This window comes from Castanea sativa, chromosome 4, assembly GCF_040712315.1.
Source record: "Castanea sativa cultivar Marrone di Chiusa Pesio chromosome 4, ASM4071231v1".
Classification (NCBI taxonomy): Eukaryota; Viridiplantae; Streptophyta; class Magnoliopsida; order Fagales; family Fagaceae; genus Castanea; species Castanea sativa.
The window spans coordinates 49,223,866-49,241,481 of NC_134016.1; the positions used below are offsets into that span (position 1 = coordinate 49,223,866).

At 36.1% G+C, this 17,616-nt stretch overlaps 3 protein-coding genes and 1 non-coding gene across 4 annotated transcripts; 2 read left to right on the top strand and 2 right to left on the bottom strand.

Annotated features, from left to right (window-relative positions):
• Nucleotides 1-596: 596 nt before the first annotated feature.
• Nucleotides 597-5,566, bottom strand: LOC142630930 (thylakoid lumenal 17.9 kDa protein, chloroplastic). Its single transcript, XM_075804996.1, has 4 exons — nt 5,234-5,566; nt 4,747-4,861; nt 1,701-1,770; nt 597-1,003 (listed from the first exon to the last, which is right to left on the bottom strand). The coding sequence occupies exons 1-4, from the start codon at nt 5,521-5,523 to the stop codon at nt 780-782; spliced, it is 699 nt and encodes a 232-aa protein (XP_075661111.1). The 5' UTR covers nt 5,524-5,566; the 3' UTR covers nt 597-779.
• Nucleotides 5,567-6,911: 1,345 nt separating this feature from the next.
• Nucleotides 6,912-6,993, top strand: TRNAS-UGA (transfer RNA serine (anticodon UGA)). The gene has a single exon. It is a non-coding gene; the product is annotated as a tRNA-Ser (tRNA).
• Nucleotides 6,962-10,291, top strand: LOC142630647 (mediator of RNA polymerase II transcription subunit 30). Its single transcript, XM_075804672.1, has 3 exons — nt 6,962-7,527; nt 9,456-9,551; nt 9,807-10,291. Exons 1-3 carry the CDS (start codon nt 7,150-7,152, stop codon nt 9,903-9,905), a joined length of 573 nt encoding a protein of 190 aa, XP_075660787.1. The 5' UTR covers nt 6,962-7,149; the 3' UTR covers nt 9,906-10,291.
• A 4,049-nt stretch (nt 10,292-14,340) lies between these two features.
• LOC142631839 (non-specific phospholipase C6) lies at nt 14,341-17,184 on the bottom strand. The gene is made up of 3 exons (XM_075806163.1): nt 15,799-17,184; nt 15,141-15,317; nt 14,341-14,806 (listed from the first exon to the last, which is right to left on the bottom strand). Exons 1-3 carry the CDS (start codon nt 16,907-16,909, stop codon nt 14,508-14,510), a joined length of 1,587 nt encoding a protein of 528 aa, XP_075662278.1. The 5' UTR covers nt 16,910-17,184; the 3' UTR covers nt 14,341-14,507.
• Between the last annotated feature and the right edge of the window lie 432 nt (nt 17,185-17,616).

Genomic DNA, 17,616 nt, shown 5'->3' on the forward strand with positions numbered 1-17,616 from the left:
AGGCAACTAGACCCAAATATTTTCTAATGCACATATGTCAACATGGCTTCAGTTAAGGATTTTTATGTGAAATAGAATTATGAAAATGTTGATGCTTAAAAAATGTTAAAACAGGAAACAAGAAGCAAACACATGGACCCAGGCAAGAGTTGAAATTGTATCAGTACAAGATTCTACAAAACATGGAGCTAGATCCCATTGCCTCCACTGAGTGAAACCAGAAGTTGGCAAGAAACATTATAATAGAACCCAAGAGTCTGACTATCAAACAGACAACAATAAGTAAAATGAGACATAATAACCAGATCTTTCTTAAATAACTGCTTCTCAATGGTATATACTATTATCCTTTTCATAAAATCTCTTGGACCTATTTCCTAGACACTCACTAACATAAGGCATAATCAACTCAATATTTCCATTCGACTATTGCCATGAACTATGACAAGAAACTCTAGCATGACTTATTAACAATGTATATACACTTGAGCATGCAAGGCAATTCAACTTACCAAAAATTGCTTCATGCTTTTCTAGAAGCCTCTTTGTGCTTTTCTTCCCCTTGAAATTAAGAATATACCATTGTGAAACATGACTAATCAAAAAGCTTCATGTAGAAATATGACTAGCAAATACACTAGAAAAACTGCATCCTCTGCTATCATATCCGACGGAAATGACCAGTACTAAGAGATGAAATTAACAATACTCCAATGAATAAATTAGAATAAACATGGTCTTGTACTGAAAGTACTTGTTACTTGTATTGAGGAATGATACTAATCCATGGTATCAAAACTTGGAGCATACCAGCCCAGTTGATCTACAATCTTCTTCATTCTTTCTTCTTGTCCCTTTGAATCCCCTAAAGCCGTTGTGAAGGGGTACACGTACGTTACTTTGGTGGCTATAGATCTATATGCAACTACATCCCCTTTCACCAAAAACTCCAGCACATCCCGACCAAACCCTCCATCATCAACCTCAGCTTGTAAATATTGGCCTGTGTTTAACCTTATTATCAGTAGTGCCTCACAAAAGAAGCAAAGAACTAAAATGATTGGGGAGGGGGGATAAAAAAGAAAATAACCCCTCCCCCTTCTGCCACTTGAATAATTCTACTAGTATTTTTAGGTAGGAGAGAAGAGTTTTAAAAATAAGAATAGAAAAGGCCATGAAATTTAACCCCAACTCCCCATATAATGCTCATGGTTTGAACATAAGTAACACTATTTGTGAAAATCCTAGGGGTGCTACTCCGTAGGGTGAGTGAATTTAAAAAAATAATAACAATGAAGGCCCAAACTGGTTGAATCTATCTTCTCATCCTCATCTAATGGCCCTGGATTGATTATGATTGATACTGTTCATAACACTACAAATGCAAATCTCTTATGTGAGTCAATGTGGGTGTATGAGTACATGTAGAAATAGGATAGGAAAGGCCTAAACTTTTAAAACAATCCTTTTCTGCTTAATGTCTATTGGCTCTTGCTTAAAATATAATATCTACTATTCATACCACTTAGAAATCAACTTGTTCGATGTATGTGGGTGTCTTTGAATACATGCAAACAGGAATGAAAGAAGGCTGGACTGATTCATAATTCCTCTTCCCCTCCCTATTTTAAACCTTAGTTTGAATGCATCAATTTGTTATGAGTGAAACCATTTATTTTGGTTGAGCTCAGTCTAGTTACCATTTGGTGTATCTTCAACAACCTGAATTTTTGCATTTTTCTGTGTCTTTAGGATTGCTTCTTGCAATTTCTGCAAAAGATTTAGAACAATGAAAGCTTCAAGTCACGTACAGCTGTATCTCAAAATGAAAAAGAATTTGTAAGCAAAGATATTTTCACCCAAGCAAGTTTCAGTTCATGCAATATTGGAATATTAAATTTAAAATGCCTATTAAGTGTTTTGGTGAATTTGAAATTTGGTCAGTGCCTCTATGATATTGAGGTAGTGTACTACCCTTCCATTGGTTGTATCTATACATGGAGCAACAAGAAAGAATAAAGGAGTTATGTAGTCAGAAAGTTAGATAGGGTTATTGGGAGTATGACATGGTTTGCTTCCTTTGGTCAAGCTACTGTGGATTTTCTATTTCCAGGAGTATATGATCATTTGCCAGCTCTAATCTCCATGAGTGGTAACAAAAACTTTGGTCCCAATACCTTTTAAATTCTTCAATTATTGGACTGACCACAAGGATTTTCTGGTGTGGATTAAAAAATGCACAGGATACAGAAGTACAAGTCACCCCTATGTAAAGATGGTATGTGATGCTGAAATCTGTGAAGACAATATTAAAAAAGGTTAACAAAGATATTTAGGGGAGGATCTCTCAAAAAGTAAAGCAACCATGGTTGAGCCTAGAGACTGTTCAGAAAGGCTTGCGGCAGAATCCTGGTAATCCAGCTCTGATGCTTTAAGAGGAGAGTTTGCATGAGTATATATCAATGAGAAATACTGAAAAGGCTTTTATGAAGCAAAAAACAAAAAACAAGTGGTTAAACCTAGGGAATCAAGATACTGCATGTTTTCACAAGGTGGTGAAAAAAAGAAATGCAAGGAACTTTATCAAGTTTTGCATGATTCAGAAGGGAATAAAGTGGAGAACTTGGATCAACTTAAAATTACGGCTGTGGAGTTTTATCAGCACTTGTTGGGTTTGTCTGAGAAGTGCATTACTGAAAAGCAGATCAATAGAATCAACCAAGTTCTGAGGGATCAAATCTCTGATGCTCAGAAGGAGATTTTACAGAATGATATGACAGAATTGGAGATCCAGTGAACTTTATTTTCTCAGGCTGGGGACAAATCACTTGGTCCAGATGGATTTACATCCTACTTTATTGAAAAAAGCCTGGTCAATCGTGAAAGATGATGTGATTAAGGCAATTCCATCTCTCTTTGAATTAAGTAGACTTTTATGAGAGATAAATGATACAATAATTAGTTTAGTCCCTAAAGTAACAAATTCATCAATAATAGGAGAGGTTAGGCCAATATCATGTTATAATGTCATTTACAAATGTCATACCAAAATTCCTGGGTAATAGATTGAAGCAATGTTTGACTGGGTTAACTAGTAAGAATCAGAAAGCATTCATTCAAGGAAGAAGTATCTCTGAAAAGATCCTATTGGCACAAGAAATAGTACAAAACTATCATAAAGATAAAGGGAAAGCTGGATGCACTAATAAAGTAGATCTCATTAGAGCATACGGCTCAGTTGAATGGGGCTCACTTTACAATGCCTGGTTACTGTAAGTATCTCTAAGAAATACATTGATTGGGTGCATTACCACTCCAAAGATTTCTATTGTCCTCAATGATAACTTGGTTGATTTTTTTTTTAAAGGAATGAAGGGAATAAGACAGGAGATCCATTATCTCCTTACTTATTTGTCCTAGTGATGGAGGTATGTATTAAGCTATTGCAGTCAAAAGTTCAGGAGTTCCAAGCTTTCAAGTTTCATCCAAATTGCCAAAGCCCACAATTGACTTGCCTCTATTTTGCTTATGATTTAAGGGTATTCTCATATGCTAATCAGCCTTCAATTCTCTTAATTAAATATGTGCTTGAGGAGTTTAAGGGCTTATCTGGCCTCGCTACAAATGCTGAGACGGGTGAGATGTATTCTGCCGTTATAGCCTTCTCATTTGAAGCAGCACATAATTAGCACTCTTCAATTTAAAGAAGAAAAACTCCCTGTCATATACTTGAGAGTCCCTTTTATGGAAGATTGAGTTTTCAAGATTGCAAGGTCTTGATTGAAAAGATTACAACAAAGATTAATGCCTGAACAGCAAAACACCATTCCTTTGCAGGGAGACTGCAACTTATTCAATCGGTCATGTTCAGTGATCAAGTTTTCTGAGTAGGTATCTTCATTCTACCTAAAAAAGGTCACTGCTATTGAGAATAATCTTAATAGGTTTTTGTGGCAAGGACAGGACAACTCTACTGATGGTAGTAAAGTTTCTTAGGAAATGGTATGTGTACCTAAATATCAGGTGGTCTAGGTCTCAAAAGAATCAAGTATTGGAATAAAGCATCTATCTTGAAACATATCTGGAACTTATTTGCACAAGCAGGATCTATTTGGGTAGCCTTGTTGCATGATAACCCCAGGACAGATTGAAAGAGTAGGAGTTTATAGGGGACTCAGCCTCTATTGTCTGCACAAATGAAGTTAAGAGCAGAAACCACTTGTTACTTAAATTCTCTTAGAAGAATTTGGAGGTAATGAGATTCTTCTGTCTACTTTCTTGTAATCAATCTGAAATTGAGATGGAAGAAAATCATGGAATGTGGTTTGAGGTGATTGAGAAGTAAAACTTTAGAGCTGTATGCTGCAAAATAACCTTGGGAGCAGCCATTTATCATGTCTGGCTTCAAAGGAATGCCAGAATTCATGTCAAGGCACATCTTTAGACAGCATGTTACACATCATTAGGAATTCTATTCTTAATACAGAGTTGTGTTGTAAATGGGAAGTACCCTTCTCTGTCATTAGTAAGGACTCACTTAAAAAGTCTGCTGTTTAGAATTCATGAGGATCAGGTGTCTTATAAGCTATGGTGTGCTCTGGGCTTGTAAATATGTAAGGATTCTTTGTTTATGCAATTGTTTTAGTTTGAGTGTCCAGGCTGTAAATGTTTTACTTTTTGAGAATATTAAAGATTTATCCAAAAGAAATAAAAATTCCTATAAGTGAATGCATATATCTTTAGAACCTGAATTGCATTGTCCGTGGAATTTTCAGGTATTGTCCAAGGGAATGCAAATGATGAGGATTTCGGATTTGTCGATACACAGCCCGGATTTGTTGATGGGCAAGGTCTGATTTTCCTGCAAGAACATAACATTTTCTCAAATGGTTGACAGCAAACCATGAAATTTGAACACATAAGGGTCATATTTTAACTACTAACGCAAAAAAGGGCAGAGTCATTGAATATAAAAAATGAAAATCTGTGTAAGCCATTTTTCTGATCCTATTGGCAAATTCTTAAAAATACAAAGTTAGACACGTATGACATATGGAATATTAACATTATCATATTATAAGTGAACAAGAAAAGCAAGACCCTTTACACATAAATGCACAACATAGTATCCAAATATAGCCATAGATGAAAATCCGATGGTAACTACCTATAAAAATATATATTCAACAAAAAGAGCAATGCCCATTAAAGAAAAATGAATTTCAACACGTACCCATTTTCGAGTCCAGTCTCCAAAGTCTTGGACTCAGAGAATGGAGTGGTGGGACTAGGAGGGAGTTGAAAGGACTGAGCGTTGAGAGAAGGGATTGCCAGAGAAGGTAATGGGGAGCTTAAAGTTGCAGCTAGAGCTAAAGATAGTAGCTTTGAGAGAAGAATGGGCTTTGGGTTTGGATTTAGTGAAGTGGTTTCTGGGATTTGAAGGCAAAGAGAGGTCTTGGTGGTGGTTGAAGGCTTGGAAGAAGTTGAAGGAAGTGGAGGGAGAAGATGACCAATCAAATTCATGATTGTGAAAGTCTGTTATCCTTTCAAAACACCAGCCATTTCGGTTTTATTTTATGTCCTTCGAGAACGGTGCCGTTTTCTTTACTTTATTTTAGAGGAAGGGCGATAGTTATGTACGACAATGCTGGAGTGGGGGTTAAATTATAATTTATGCTCTTTGTGATTTGATTTATAATAACTAGTATATACACGTGATGCATGAAAATATATAACTATTTTGAGAGATGTGATATAATATATACTTTATTTTTTAAATGTTACTGTTATTTTTTTTAAAAGTTAAACAATTTCTAAATGCGGCTAAGAAGAAAAAGAAACGTGAGGAATGGTTCATAGTTGAATTCAATTAGTGGGTTGTAATTTTTGGGAGAGGAAGAGACAAACAATAAATAAATGCAATAAGAGAAGGGCTAAATTATCAATGAGTTGGATTTAACATGGAAACATTAGCCAATTGTGTTGTTCGCAAGATGAGTGGTCTGAGATAAAAAAAAAAACGTTTAAGCTTCCATCAAAAGGGATCAAATGGACCGAATATAACCAAAGTGGACAAAATGGATCAAAATGGTTTGTAATGGACTTAAATGGTCCGAAGTGGAGCATTGAACTGAAATGAACTGAAGTATTATGTAATAGGACTTAATAAGAGCGTGGTAACAATAAATATTAAGCTTTAACTTTTAAATATTGTATAAATTTAGTTTAGAAACTTTAAATAAATCCATTTAGCCTCTTAATCAAGTGTAAGAGTGAGATTTGGATGCAAATTCTCTTCATAAGAGATGCAATTAAGTTACTTATGAAAGACTTGATTGATACAAACTCATTTACACAAGCAAACATAATACCGTGTTGGAGGAAAGTATCAAACATGGACAAAGTTTGGCTCAAAGTTGGTTTAGAGTTACATTCATATGACTAATAAGTCTAAAACTATACATAGATAATATTTTCAAATGTCATATAACAGCTCTTCCACAAACACAAAACCTACATTTATCAATTTCTTCTTACATTGTGTTGTTCATATGTAGCATCAAAAATAGGAGATACAAAACAAACAAAAAATTTCCGCCAAATTCTACTGTGCTAGGAAAAAATAACAGCTTTTTCCACACCCATTAAAGCGCTCGGTTGTAAATAATAAAAATTAAGAAGTGTAAATAATAACAAATTCATATAAAAGTGATTATCCACTATTTAAGACTATGAAAAATGTCGTGTCATTAACAAAGATGAACACACATCACTTTTTTTCATTAAATCTAAAGATTCAAATGAGTATGAAAATTGTTTCATTTTTGAGAAACTTTATTTTATTTCAATTGAGTTTTATGTTTGTGCTTCCATCACTACTGATAAATGGCGTACGATCTTAAGGCATCAACGTCGATATGTCCGAGTGGTTAAGGAGACAGACTTGAAATCTGTTGGGCTTCGCCCGCGCAGGTTCGAACCCTGCTGTCGACGTTTATTTATTTATTTTTTATTTCATACAATTCTCAGTTTGGGAGCTGAGAAAAAAACGCAGGAAACTTTTTCCTTTTCTTTCTCGGAAACAAGCACAAACTATTTCTTTATGCTCGCGAAACTTTCTCGGCAACCAAACAGATCCTCTCAACTCAGATGGAAGACAAAACAGCGACCGCGATAACGAGCTCTAAGAGCACACAAGATCTGGCCATGGATGGCCAGAAGGTTCTGGAAGAAACCATAGAGTTCGCTTTCCAAATCCTCACCTCCATGAACGACGAGCTCTGCAACCCTTCCTTGTGGTCCACCGCCACTATTTCTTCTTCTATTACTACCACGAACGGTCCTTCTTCTCATTCCTCAAACGGCGTCGTCCTTAACGGCGACGTGACTTCTTCCGATAGTTCCGCGCATCACGGCGAGATTGGCGGCGGCGGAAGTGGAGGAGCTCTCGAAGAGGCTCGGATTCGGTACAAGAACTCGGTGAACTCGCTCCGTGCGATTATCGCCGCGATTCCGAACTCGCACAAGGTGAAAAAAACTCTTTCCAAATCCCTAGCTCACTGTTTTGCTGATTTGGTTTAATCAATGTGAAAGAAATAGGTTTTAGAATTTGAAAGTTCAAAATTTTAGCTCAGTGTTTAACTAATTGGTTGTTGTGAGCATTTGATTTGGTTGATTATTTTGTTTTTTTGTTTTGTTGTGAATCACTGTGATCTTTTTGCAATTTTGGTATTTGAGTTTTTGTTTTGCTTACAAAATGTCAATGGAGGTTTGTAATGTGAAAGAAAAATAGCTGTTAGAAGTTGAAAGTTCAAAATTTTAACTCAATGTTTCTCTATTTGGTTTTTATTTTGTTGTGAGCGTTTTGCAATTTTGGTTTTTTGAGGTTTTGTTAAGATTGGAAATGTTATTAGTGGTACAATGTGAAAGAAATAGCTTTTAGAATTTGAAAGTTCAAATTCTTAGCTTAGTGTTTGGCTAATTGGTTGTTGTTGTTGTTGTTGTGAGCCTTTGGTTGATAATTTTGGTTTTTGTTTTGTTGTGAATTGTGAGCTTTTTGCAATTTTGCTTTCTGAGGTTTTGTTAAGATTGGAAATGTTATTAGAGGTATAATGTGAAAGAAATAGGTTTTAGAAGTTGAAAGTTCAAAACTTTAGCTCACTGTTTTGCTAATTGTTTATTGTTGTGAGCCTTTGGTTGTTCATTTTGGTTTTCAAGGCTTTGATTGCTGGGAAATTTTATTAGTAAGTTTAATGTGAGGAAAATAGCTAGGTCTCAGAAGGACAAAAGTTCAGAACTTCAAACTTGCTGTTTAGCTAACTGGTTTTTGTTGTGAGCCTTTGGTTGATAATTTTGGTTTTTGAGGTTTTGCTTTGCTGGGAAATTTTATTAGTAAGTTTAATTTGAGGAAAATGGCTAGGTCTCAAAAGGAGAAAAGTTCAAAACTTTGAACTTGCTGTTTCGCTAATTGGTTTTTGTTGTGAGCTTTTGTTTGACAATTTTGGTTATTTGAAATTTTGCTAGATGTATATTTTGCTAGATGTATACTTTGAACTTGCTGTCTTGCTAATTGGCTTTTGTTGTGAGCCCTTGGTTGATAATTTTTGTTTGCTGTAAAATTTTATGAGTAAGTTTAATGTGAGGATATAACTGCACTGAGAAGATTAAAAGCTCAAAACCCTATCTCACTGTTTTGCCATTTGGTTTTGTTGTGAGCCTTTGGTTGTTTCACAACTTGGTTTTGTTGTGAGCCTTTGGTTGTTTCACAGCTTGGTTTTGTTGCAAGCATTTGGTTGATAAATTTTGATTTTTTATAGTTTGTCTTGCAGGGAAATTTGATTAGAATTATAAGGTCAATTTTTAGGTAATATGTGATAAACGTTTTGGGAGATTGGGATCAATTATAGGGGTAAAAATATTATTGTTTTGATAATGTATATAATAGACATAACTTGCTAGATTTCTAATAAGATATTAGACAAATAATAATTTTTATAGGTTGGTTTGAGTTGGGGCGTGGGGGTTGATTGTTGATTATTCTGCTAAAACTTTGGCACAAATTAATTATAAAAGGCAAAAGAAGAAATCACTTGTAGAGGAGGTGGGAAATGCAGAACACCTCGAAATCATAGGACTGGATTATACAATGAATGAGAGAGTGGTTTCAAGTTTAACTGTAGTGAGAAGCTATGTTTTTTCCACTTTGACTGGAGTGTTTTTCTTTTGAAATCCTAAATTGTTTGAATGATAAGAGTAAGCAAACTAAGTATGGCCATTGCTGAATTACTGCCACTGTCTTTCCACGGTTAATTTTGTTTCTTGTTAATAAATTTAATAAATCATATCCTGTAGTTATTTTCCTACAAAATGAGATGTTTTGGAAGCAATAGAAATGTAGAGTTTGCTTTGTGCAACTTTTAACTCGAGCTAACTCAATTTTAGTCATGTTGAAATAGTCAAAAGCATTTGAAATGGACTCAACTCCAGGTGGCCCGCTATCCCCAGAGGCTGACATTGAGAAGTTAGAAGAGAGAGCCTCTAATCTAAGAAAGGTAGTTTTCTTTGAGTTGTATTCTTATATTGGTGAAATCTTATGGTTTTAAGGCTATGTTGTATCGAATTTCCTTTCTTAGAATGGTGGTTGGACATTTGTCCTTTATGGGGCTGGGATGGGTGCATGCTTCAAATAATGAGTATTTTAGGAAATCAGCATCTCACAGTAGTGGGTCCATGCTTCTTCTGAAATTGTTAACCTGTTGAGAGCTCATCTTCTCTTACTCTGTTTTTACTTGTGTTCCTGATTGTAGGAGCTTGCAAACAAGAACAACTATCTCAAGGTTCTTATAGATCAGCTACGAGATCTTATTACTGACATATCTACATGGCAAAGTCCTTGTGCTGTCTGAAGTTCAGGATAGATATCTTCATCTTAAATAATGGTGCCGCCTAAGAATAGACTTAGCCCATATTTCCACATGAGATGATGATGCGTCCATCCTGACTTTCTTTCTCTTTCTGTTGAACTTAGAGATATATTCATTTTAGAAGTTAAAAGGAGGATGATCAGGTTTCACATAGGAATAGGATCATTTCAGAGAAGTTTTGAATGAGAAATAGTGAAGTGAAGGATTTTGTATATCCTAATTTTGCTGTAAAGGATTGGATTTGAGTAGTCTAGTTTATGCTTGGTAGTCATTAATGTGATGAGATTTTTCATTCAATTTATGTACGAAATGACATCAGCTAGATTTTATTGCGCAATTTGATGTATAAGTTTCTGGAGTTTGAGCCATAAGAACTGCAATTTGGGGATCTGATCTCGTCTGGCTCCATTATGCAACAGTCTGGTTGATCTATTCCTCAAGACAGCAGCTTCTGAAAACTACATAAACATGTGCACCAATATGTTTTGCGTGAATAAGGGCCTATTTGGTAAGAGATTTTCAGTAACGTTGTTTATATTTTTTGGAAATACATGTGGATAAAAGTGTGAAAATACGTGTAATGTTGTTTAAACATTAAAAACTGTTGTTTAAAAAATAGTAACAAACAGGCCCTAAGCAAGTGGTTAGCGTTGGCATTGTATCATTTTGTGGCCAGCTCTGTAGCCACAGAGCTACATGAGAGTGGCAATGCTGTTAGGACTTAGGACATTGATTTATGCTATTCTGATTTGCATGGGCGGCTGCGGCCAATTGCTTCGTGGTGTCCCTAATCCCTATCTCTCTCTCTCTCTCTCCTGGATATTTCATCAAGATTGAGTATATCTGCATTAAAGCCAGCTAAATTAATTATTTTTTATTTGCAATTCGTTAAAATGGGAGTCAATTTTTAAGAATGAATCTTGCTTTGCACATTAGAAGACGTGGATATTGTAGGATGTACACAATGTGTTTGGGTGCCACAAATGCGAATTCAAAGAGGCTAGCACATTTATTTCCCTGCAAGTTTTGTCTCCCAATTCTGCCTAATCCTCCGAAAAATTTCACCATATTCCGGTTGCATGTTACTTCTCTCTCACAAGGGGGTAGACCTCACAATGTTACTTCTCTCTCTCAAGGGGGTGGACCCGACACTTGTAGGGTCCACCCTCTTGTGAGAGAGAAGTAACATGCAACCGGAACATGTAATAACTTCTCCTAATCCTCCATGCTAAGTGCTAACTATTTGGACTACACAATTTTAAATAAATAAAAAAGGTAGTATTCTATAAAGCTTTCATTTTGTGAGGAGATAGTCGATGAGTAGATAGCCTTAACTGGATCTTGTGCAATACCTTTTGAACGATTTAGATCAAAAGTTAAAAAGTTAGCTTTCAATATAACCCATAGATCACAAAAGTTAAATATATGTGTGAGGGATTGCACTGGTTATAAATCTGCCTTAACACCTCCTTCCCCCGTGTTTTTTAAAGAGATTAATTTCCAAACTTGAATCAGCTACTTGTCATTTTTGGTGTGAAAGACACTTGCATTCCTTGCCCTTGCATTTAACTTGCAACATAAGGTGTATCAACCAATTACATGGACTGCTCTAGCTGAACCATTATAAAGCTCAACACGGATGGCAGTTTTATAGGCAATCCAAGAATGGCAAGGGTAGGAGGTCTTTTGAGAGATAGTTTTGAGAGATGGATATCAGGTTTTTCTTTGAATCTGAGCATTACATGCAATAATGTGGCAGAACTATGAGCAATTCATTAGGGGCTTAAGTTGGCTTGGGACTTGGGAGTTAAATTTACCCACCTTAAAATTGATTCTATGATAGTCTTAGCCTGGTTAACTAATCAGAACTCTAATTTCTCTTTTGATGTGTTTATGTTATTATGTGATTGTAGGAGCCTTACGGCGTAGTTATGGGAGGTTCAGGTGCACCACACATATTGTGAAGCAAATGAGTGCGCTGATAGTCTCATGAAATGGGGAAACCACCAACAAGTTTTGCTTATATATGAAACCTTTCCTACTTTTGTGTATTCGTGTTATGTAAGGGATATGATTGGCCTAGGCAGTAATAGATAGTGTGCCCAAAGGGCGGCTATAGTTGTTAATGTATGAACCTTGTTTATAATTAAATAAGACCTCCGTTTCTACCCAAAAAAAAAAAAAATTGGTATTATAATGTTCACAATTAACTGTGTTGGTGCCACCTACAGAATCACTTCAAAGGCGATATATGTATGCTTGAATGGTTTCCTAGTTCTCATAGAAGTGTATAATTTAACAGATGAATAATTCCCGAGTTCTCATAGAAGCGTTCAATTTTTCAGAGGCTCGTAAAGAATTTTATTCAAGCAGCATGTTCAAACTTACTTGATCCCTACAACTTAAAAGCCCTTTTGTCATTGTTATTTTCGGTGGATTTCTCAAAATAAGCAATATATAAGCACTGGAGTCAATGAAGCTGTTCTGTTCTTATTTTTAAATTGCTTTAGGGACCATTTCTTTACATTTTTTTTTATAAAAAGATTGCCTTCATGACCACATAACGCAAATGAGACAATGGGAATTACTCAAATCACTATAGAAAAGCTTTGCTTCCCCTTGTTTTAATTGCACTTTACTGAGACAAAATTAGTAAGAGACACTTTACTGGATATATATCTGAGCAAGACATGGACTCTAAATATATGATCTAGGAGATTCCAATTGATTAATTATGAATTGAGGATCTGGTAGTGAGGGAGGATCTCATGTCTACTCTAATTGCCACGTGGTGTCCCTAATAGGCTAATCCCTACTCTCTCTCTCTCTCTCTCCTGGATATTTCATCAAGATTGAGTTTATCTGCATTAAAGCCAACTAAATTAATTATTTTTTATTTGCAATTCGTTAAAATGGGAGTCAATTTTTAAGAATGAATCTTGCTTTGCACGTTAGAAGCCATGGATATTGTAGGATGTACACAATGTGTTTGGGTGCCACGAATGCGAATTCAAAGAGGCTAGCACATTTATTTCCCTGCAAGTTTTGTCTCCCAATTCTGCCTAATCCTCCATGCTAAGTGCTAACTACTGGACTACACAATTTTAAATAAATAAAAAAGGTAGTACTCTATAAAGCTTTCATTTTGTGAGGAGATAGTTGATGAGTAGACAGCCTTAACTAGATCCGGTGCAATACCTTTTGAATGGTTTAGATCAAAAGTTAAAAAGTTAGCTTTAAATATAAGCCATAGATCACAAAAGTTAAAGATATGTGTGGGGGATTGCACCAGATATAAATCCGCCTTAACACCCCCTTCCCCCATGTTTTTTTAAGAGATTAATTTCCAAACTTGAATAAGCTAATTGTCATTTTTGGTGTGAAAGACACTTGCAATCCTTGCCCTTGGATTTAACTTGCAACGTAAGGGGTATCAACCAGTTACATGGACTGCTCCAGTTGAACCATTTATAAAGCTCAACACCGATGACAGTTCTATAGGCAATCCAAGAATGGCAGGGGCAGGAGGTCTTTTGAGAGATAGCTTTGGGAGATGGATATCAAGTTTTTCTTTGAATATGGGCATTACATCCAATAGTGTGGCAGAACTGGGAGCAGTTTGTTAGGGGGCTTAAGTTGGCTTGGGAGTTAAATTTATCCACCTTGAAATTGATTCTATGATAGTCTTAGCCTGATTAACTAATAAGAACTCTAATTTCCCTTCTGATGTGTTTCCTTCATTATGTGATTGCAGGAACCTTATGACATAGGCACGGGAGGTTCAGGTGCACCACACATACTGTGAAGCAAATGAGTGCACTGATGGTCTCATGAAATGGAGAAACCACCAACAAGAAGTTTTGCTTATATATGAAACCTTCCCTACTTTTGTGTATTCGTGTTATGTAAGGGATATGATTAGCCCAGGGAGTAATAGACTGTTAATAGACTGTGCCCGAAGGGCAGCTATAGCTGTTGATGTATGAACCTTGTTTATAATTAAATAAGACCTCTGTTTCTACCCATAAAAAAAAATGGTATTATAATATTCACAATTAACTGTGTTGGTGCCACCTGCAGAATCAATCCAAAGGCAATATATGTATGCTTGAATGGTTCTCTAGTTCTCATAGAAGCGTATAATCTCCCAGATGAATGGTTCCCGAGTTCTCGTAGAAGCGTTCAATTTTGCAGAGGGTAGCTCGTAAAGAATTTTATTCAAGCAGCATGTTCAAACTTACTTGATCCCTACCACTTAAAAGCCCTTTTGTCATTGTTATTTTCGGTGGATTTCTCAAAATAAGCAAAATATAAGCGCTGGAGTCAATAAAGCTGTTCTGTTCTTATTTTAAATTGCTTTAGGGACCATTTCTTTACTTTTTTTTTTTTATATAAAAAGATTGCCTTCGTGACCACATAACGCAAATGAGACAATGGGAATTACTCAAATCACTATAGAAAAGCTTTGCTTCCCCTTGTTTTAATTGCACTTTACTGAGACAAAATTAGTAAGAGACACTTTACTGGATATATATCTGAGCAAGACATGGACTCTAAATATATGATCTAGGAGATTCCAATTGATTAATTATGAATTGAGGATCTGGTAGTGAGGGAGGATCTCATGTCTACAATGGCAGACTGAGCTGCACCTAACTTGATGGCTTCTTTGCTTGCTCTTATGAACCTTGAAACAGCACCCCTCACGTACTCATGAGCTTCTTTCACATTCATCTTCTTGCTCATTTCATCTGGGAAGCTGCTCAAGAAGTGGTCACCATTAAGAACAGCTGCTAGTTGAACTACCTCACCCTGAAACTCTGATAGCCCACTGTCTTCCTTTGCTTCTGTGGTTCTCAATGGTGTCACATCTGGAAGGGTCTCTGTGATAAATACATAATACAATAGCTAAGATTTCTTCTAGAAATAGCTTGAAACATTTAAAATAAAGAAGAATAACACAAGTACAGTTCCCTAGTTGCATTCTTGGGTCCCTCAATTAAATTCAATTATGTGGCTGCATTGAATAATGCAGTTCAAACATTGTTATCTTAAACTTAGCCATGTAGCTTATTGCCCAATACAACTACATGGTCAAATTCAGCTGGGGAACCTAAGCTACAACACCTAAAGCACCTAAGGAACTGTAGGTAAATTTTAGTGCATTGAAATTAATCTCAAAATGTTATAATGGGCCTGAAATAGTAGGATAGATACCTGGGCAATCAGTTCTAGGAGAGGTCAATTCCCCAACAACCTGCTCAAATGTCCCAGCCCATGCATCCCTGTGAGTCAAGAAGTTAGAGGAGAGGTTGAACATCTTCTTAATGGTGGCAGGGATTGAAGAGTGCTCGAACTCAGAGTTTGGAGCAGGCCCTTTTGGGCCACTTATCACTGTGAAAACAGATGCAGATCAGTACAATAAAAAGTGAAAGTGAGACTACAAAACATGTAAACTCAAGTTTGAAGCTTCAAACACTCAGGCGAAAATATGGACCAAGGCATTAGGTAACAACCAAATCATTAATAACCTCCCCTTTCTGGTGTTAATCAAGAATCAATTTCGAACTTGTAAAATAAATTTGACTTCAACCCAAATACTCACATGTGTACAGAAGACAAGCATTTGGAAAATTAACCAAAATTAAGCACCACCTAATCCAACTTTATCTCAGCAATAACAAAATAGAATTGGAACCTTACCAACCATAAAAGCTAGCATTCTATAATATAGTAATATAGTTCAAAAGCAATTCAATACCAAACACAATTCTATGTATCTCAAAGAATTTCTAACATCAGCAGTTCAACACAAAAAGACTTTTAACCGATTGACAAACTAAACAAAAGTTAAAGCATGAAAATTTGAGCTTACCAGTCCCTTTCTTGATCCAAGGAGAGATCATAATTGTTGGCACACGAACACCAAGCCTATCAAACTTGAAGAAATAAGGAGCAGGCCCTGTGTTCCCATCTGGGTTAGGAACACTAACATAAGGAGTTTTGACATGATCATAGAACCCACCATGTTCATCATAGGTAATGACCAGAAGGGTCTCATTCCATTGAGGACTAGCTCTCAATGCCTCATACACCTCTTTAACTAGTTTTTGCCCATTAGCCACATCATGAGAAGGGTGGTCATCATTTGCAGGTATTCCTTTAAGATCAAAGTACCTTGGCTCAATCACAGTCAAGCTTGGAAGCTTACCATTTCTAGCATCTTTCTTGAATTTCAAATCAAACTGATGGAACTTAAAAATGTACTTTAACTTCCTCAAATTCCTATAAAAAAAAGTTGTGGGTATGTTTTGGAAATAAACTCCAAAGTCCATACCATTCTCATGAAGTGAATCAAAGATGGTTTTTTGAGGGTATCCTAGAGCCAGTTGTTTCTTAACATGGCTTATTGAACCATGAGAAGTAGCCGAGTACACAAACAACCTATTGGGTTGTGTTGGACCAGGAATTGAAGAGAACCACCTGTCAAAGACAGCAAATTCTCGTACCAAAGCCTCATAGACTGGCACAGATTGAGGTCTAAAGCCTTTCATAACTGTTTCTGTGAGGTTTGGTGACAAGGACAATGCTTGTTGTACAAAACCAGACATAGAGGGAATTGAACTAGACCCAAATACCTGTTGCTCCACTGCTTCAAATGAATGACCGGGATCCGGATCCACAAACTCAGCATCATCAGTGAAACAAATGGACCCTTCTTTTGGGGTTGTGTTATTGGTGGACAAAGGATTGCATTCATCACCTGTGACTCCATTGATTAATGGGTTAATGGCCTTTTTCATCCACCCAAGCATGTGGTCAAAGGACCTGTTTTCCAAGACCAAAACCACAATGGTTTTGATGGGTTGGTTTGGTGGTGGGTTTGCTGAGGAAACATTTGAGAGTGTGAGAAAGAGCAAGAAAAATATTGAGGCCAATGAAGGTGGATTTATTGGCTTGGTTTTGAAACAACCTCCCAATCCCATACTTGGCTCTGCGAAATACAATGAGTGTTTTTGGCAAGTGGGTGTTTTGCTTTTGCTCTCTTTCTTTTGGCTATGGGGGATTCAAGAACTGATAGTGAAGCAAAGTGGTATGTGGAGGAGAATCTAAATCTAAGTTCTAACTATAATGACTGTTTTGTCAGATATTTTTCAGAGAGAGAGAGAGAGAGAGAGGGAGTTACAGTCTTTGATTTGGGGAGTATAGTACAGACCAAGAAAATGAATTGAGAAGCTTCTGGTTTTTGTGGTCTTTCTTTAAAAATGGTGCTTTGATAAAGGAAAAGGAATAAAGGAATAGAGAGATTATCTGTCTTCTTTTGGTAAGTAAAACTGTAAAAGTATTGCACTGTTGCTACTTGCTATGCTCTGACATAGTCATTATCAAAACAGCCCTACTCTTTCACTGCTTCAGTTATCAGTACAGTGTAAACATCACAGTTTTACACACCATGATGCATGATTTTAGGATCACGAATGGGCAAAATGGCCTAGTTGAGAGAGAGAGAAAAAAAATGATACGAATGGGTCAAAATCAGATGGATTATAAAGCGGAACATGAACAGTTTGATGGCGATATTTGTATTCTTTTGATACATTATTAAAGAAAAAAACCAAATTTAAGGTTTTAAACTCTTAACGTCCTTATTAAAAACATTTTAAAAAAATGTTAATTGAAATATAAAATTCAA

Excerpts from the sequence above, each read along its gene's own strand:
- LOC142630930 (XM_075804996.1), bottom strand. The coding sequence starts at position 5,523 with ATGAATTTGATTGGTCATCTTCTCCCTCCACTTCCTTCAACTTCTTCC. Across the intron at positions 4,862-5,233 it reads GAGACTGGACTCGAAAATGG|GAAAATCAGACCTTGCCCAT; the intron begins GTACGTGTTGAA and ends ATGTTCTTGCAG. Across the intron at positions 1,771-4,746 it reads CCACGGACAATGCAATTCAG|AAATTGCAAGAAGCAATCCT; the intron begins GTTCTAAAGATA and ends AATCTTTTGCAG.
- LOC142630647 (XM_075804672.1), top strand. The coding sequence starts at position 7,150 with ATGGAAGACAAAACAGCGACCGCGATAACGAGCTCTAAGAGCACACAA. Across the intron at positions 7,528-9,455 it reads CGATTCCGAACTCGCACAAG|TCAAAAGCATTTGAAATGGA; the intron begins GTGAAAAAAACT and ends ATGTTGAAATAG. Across the intron at positions 9,552-9,806 it reads GAGCCTCTAATCTAAGAAAG|GAGCTTGCAAACAAGAACAA; the intron begins GTAGTTTTCTTT and ends TCCTGATTGTAG.
- LOC142631839 (XM_075806163.1), bottom strand. The coding sequence starts at position 16,909 with ATGGGATTGGGAGGTTGTTTCAAAACCAAGCCAATAAATCCACCTTCA. Across the intron at positions 15,318-15,798 it reads TTGGATCAAGAAAGGGACTG|TGATAAGTGGCCCAAAAGGG; the intron begins GTAAGCTCAAAT and ends CTGTTTTCACAG. Across the intron at positions 14,807-15,140 it reads TCCTAGAACTGATTGCCCAG|AGACCCTTCCAGATGTGACA; the intron begins GTATCTATCCTA and ends TATTTATCACAG.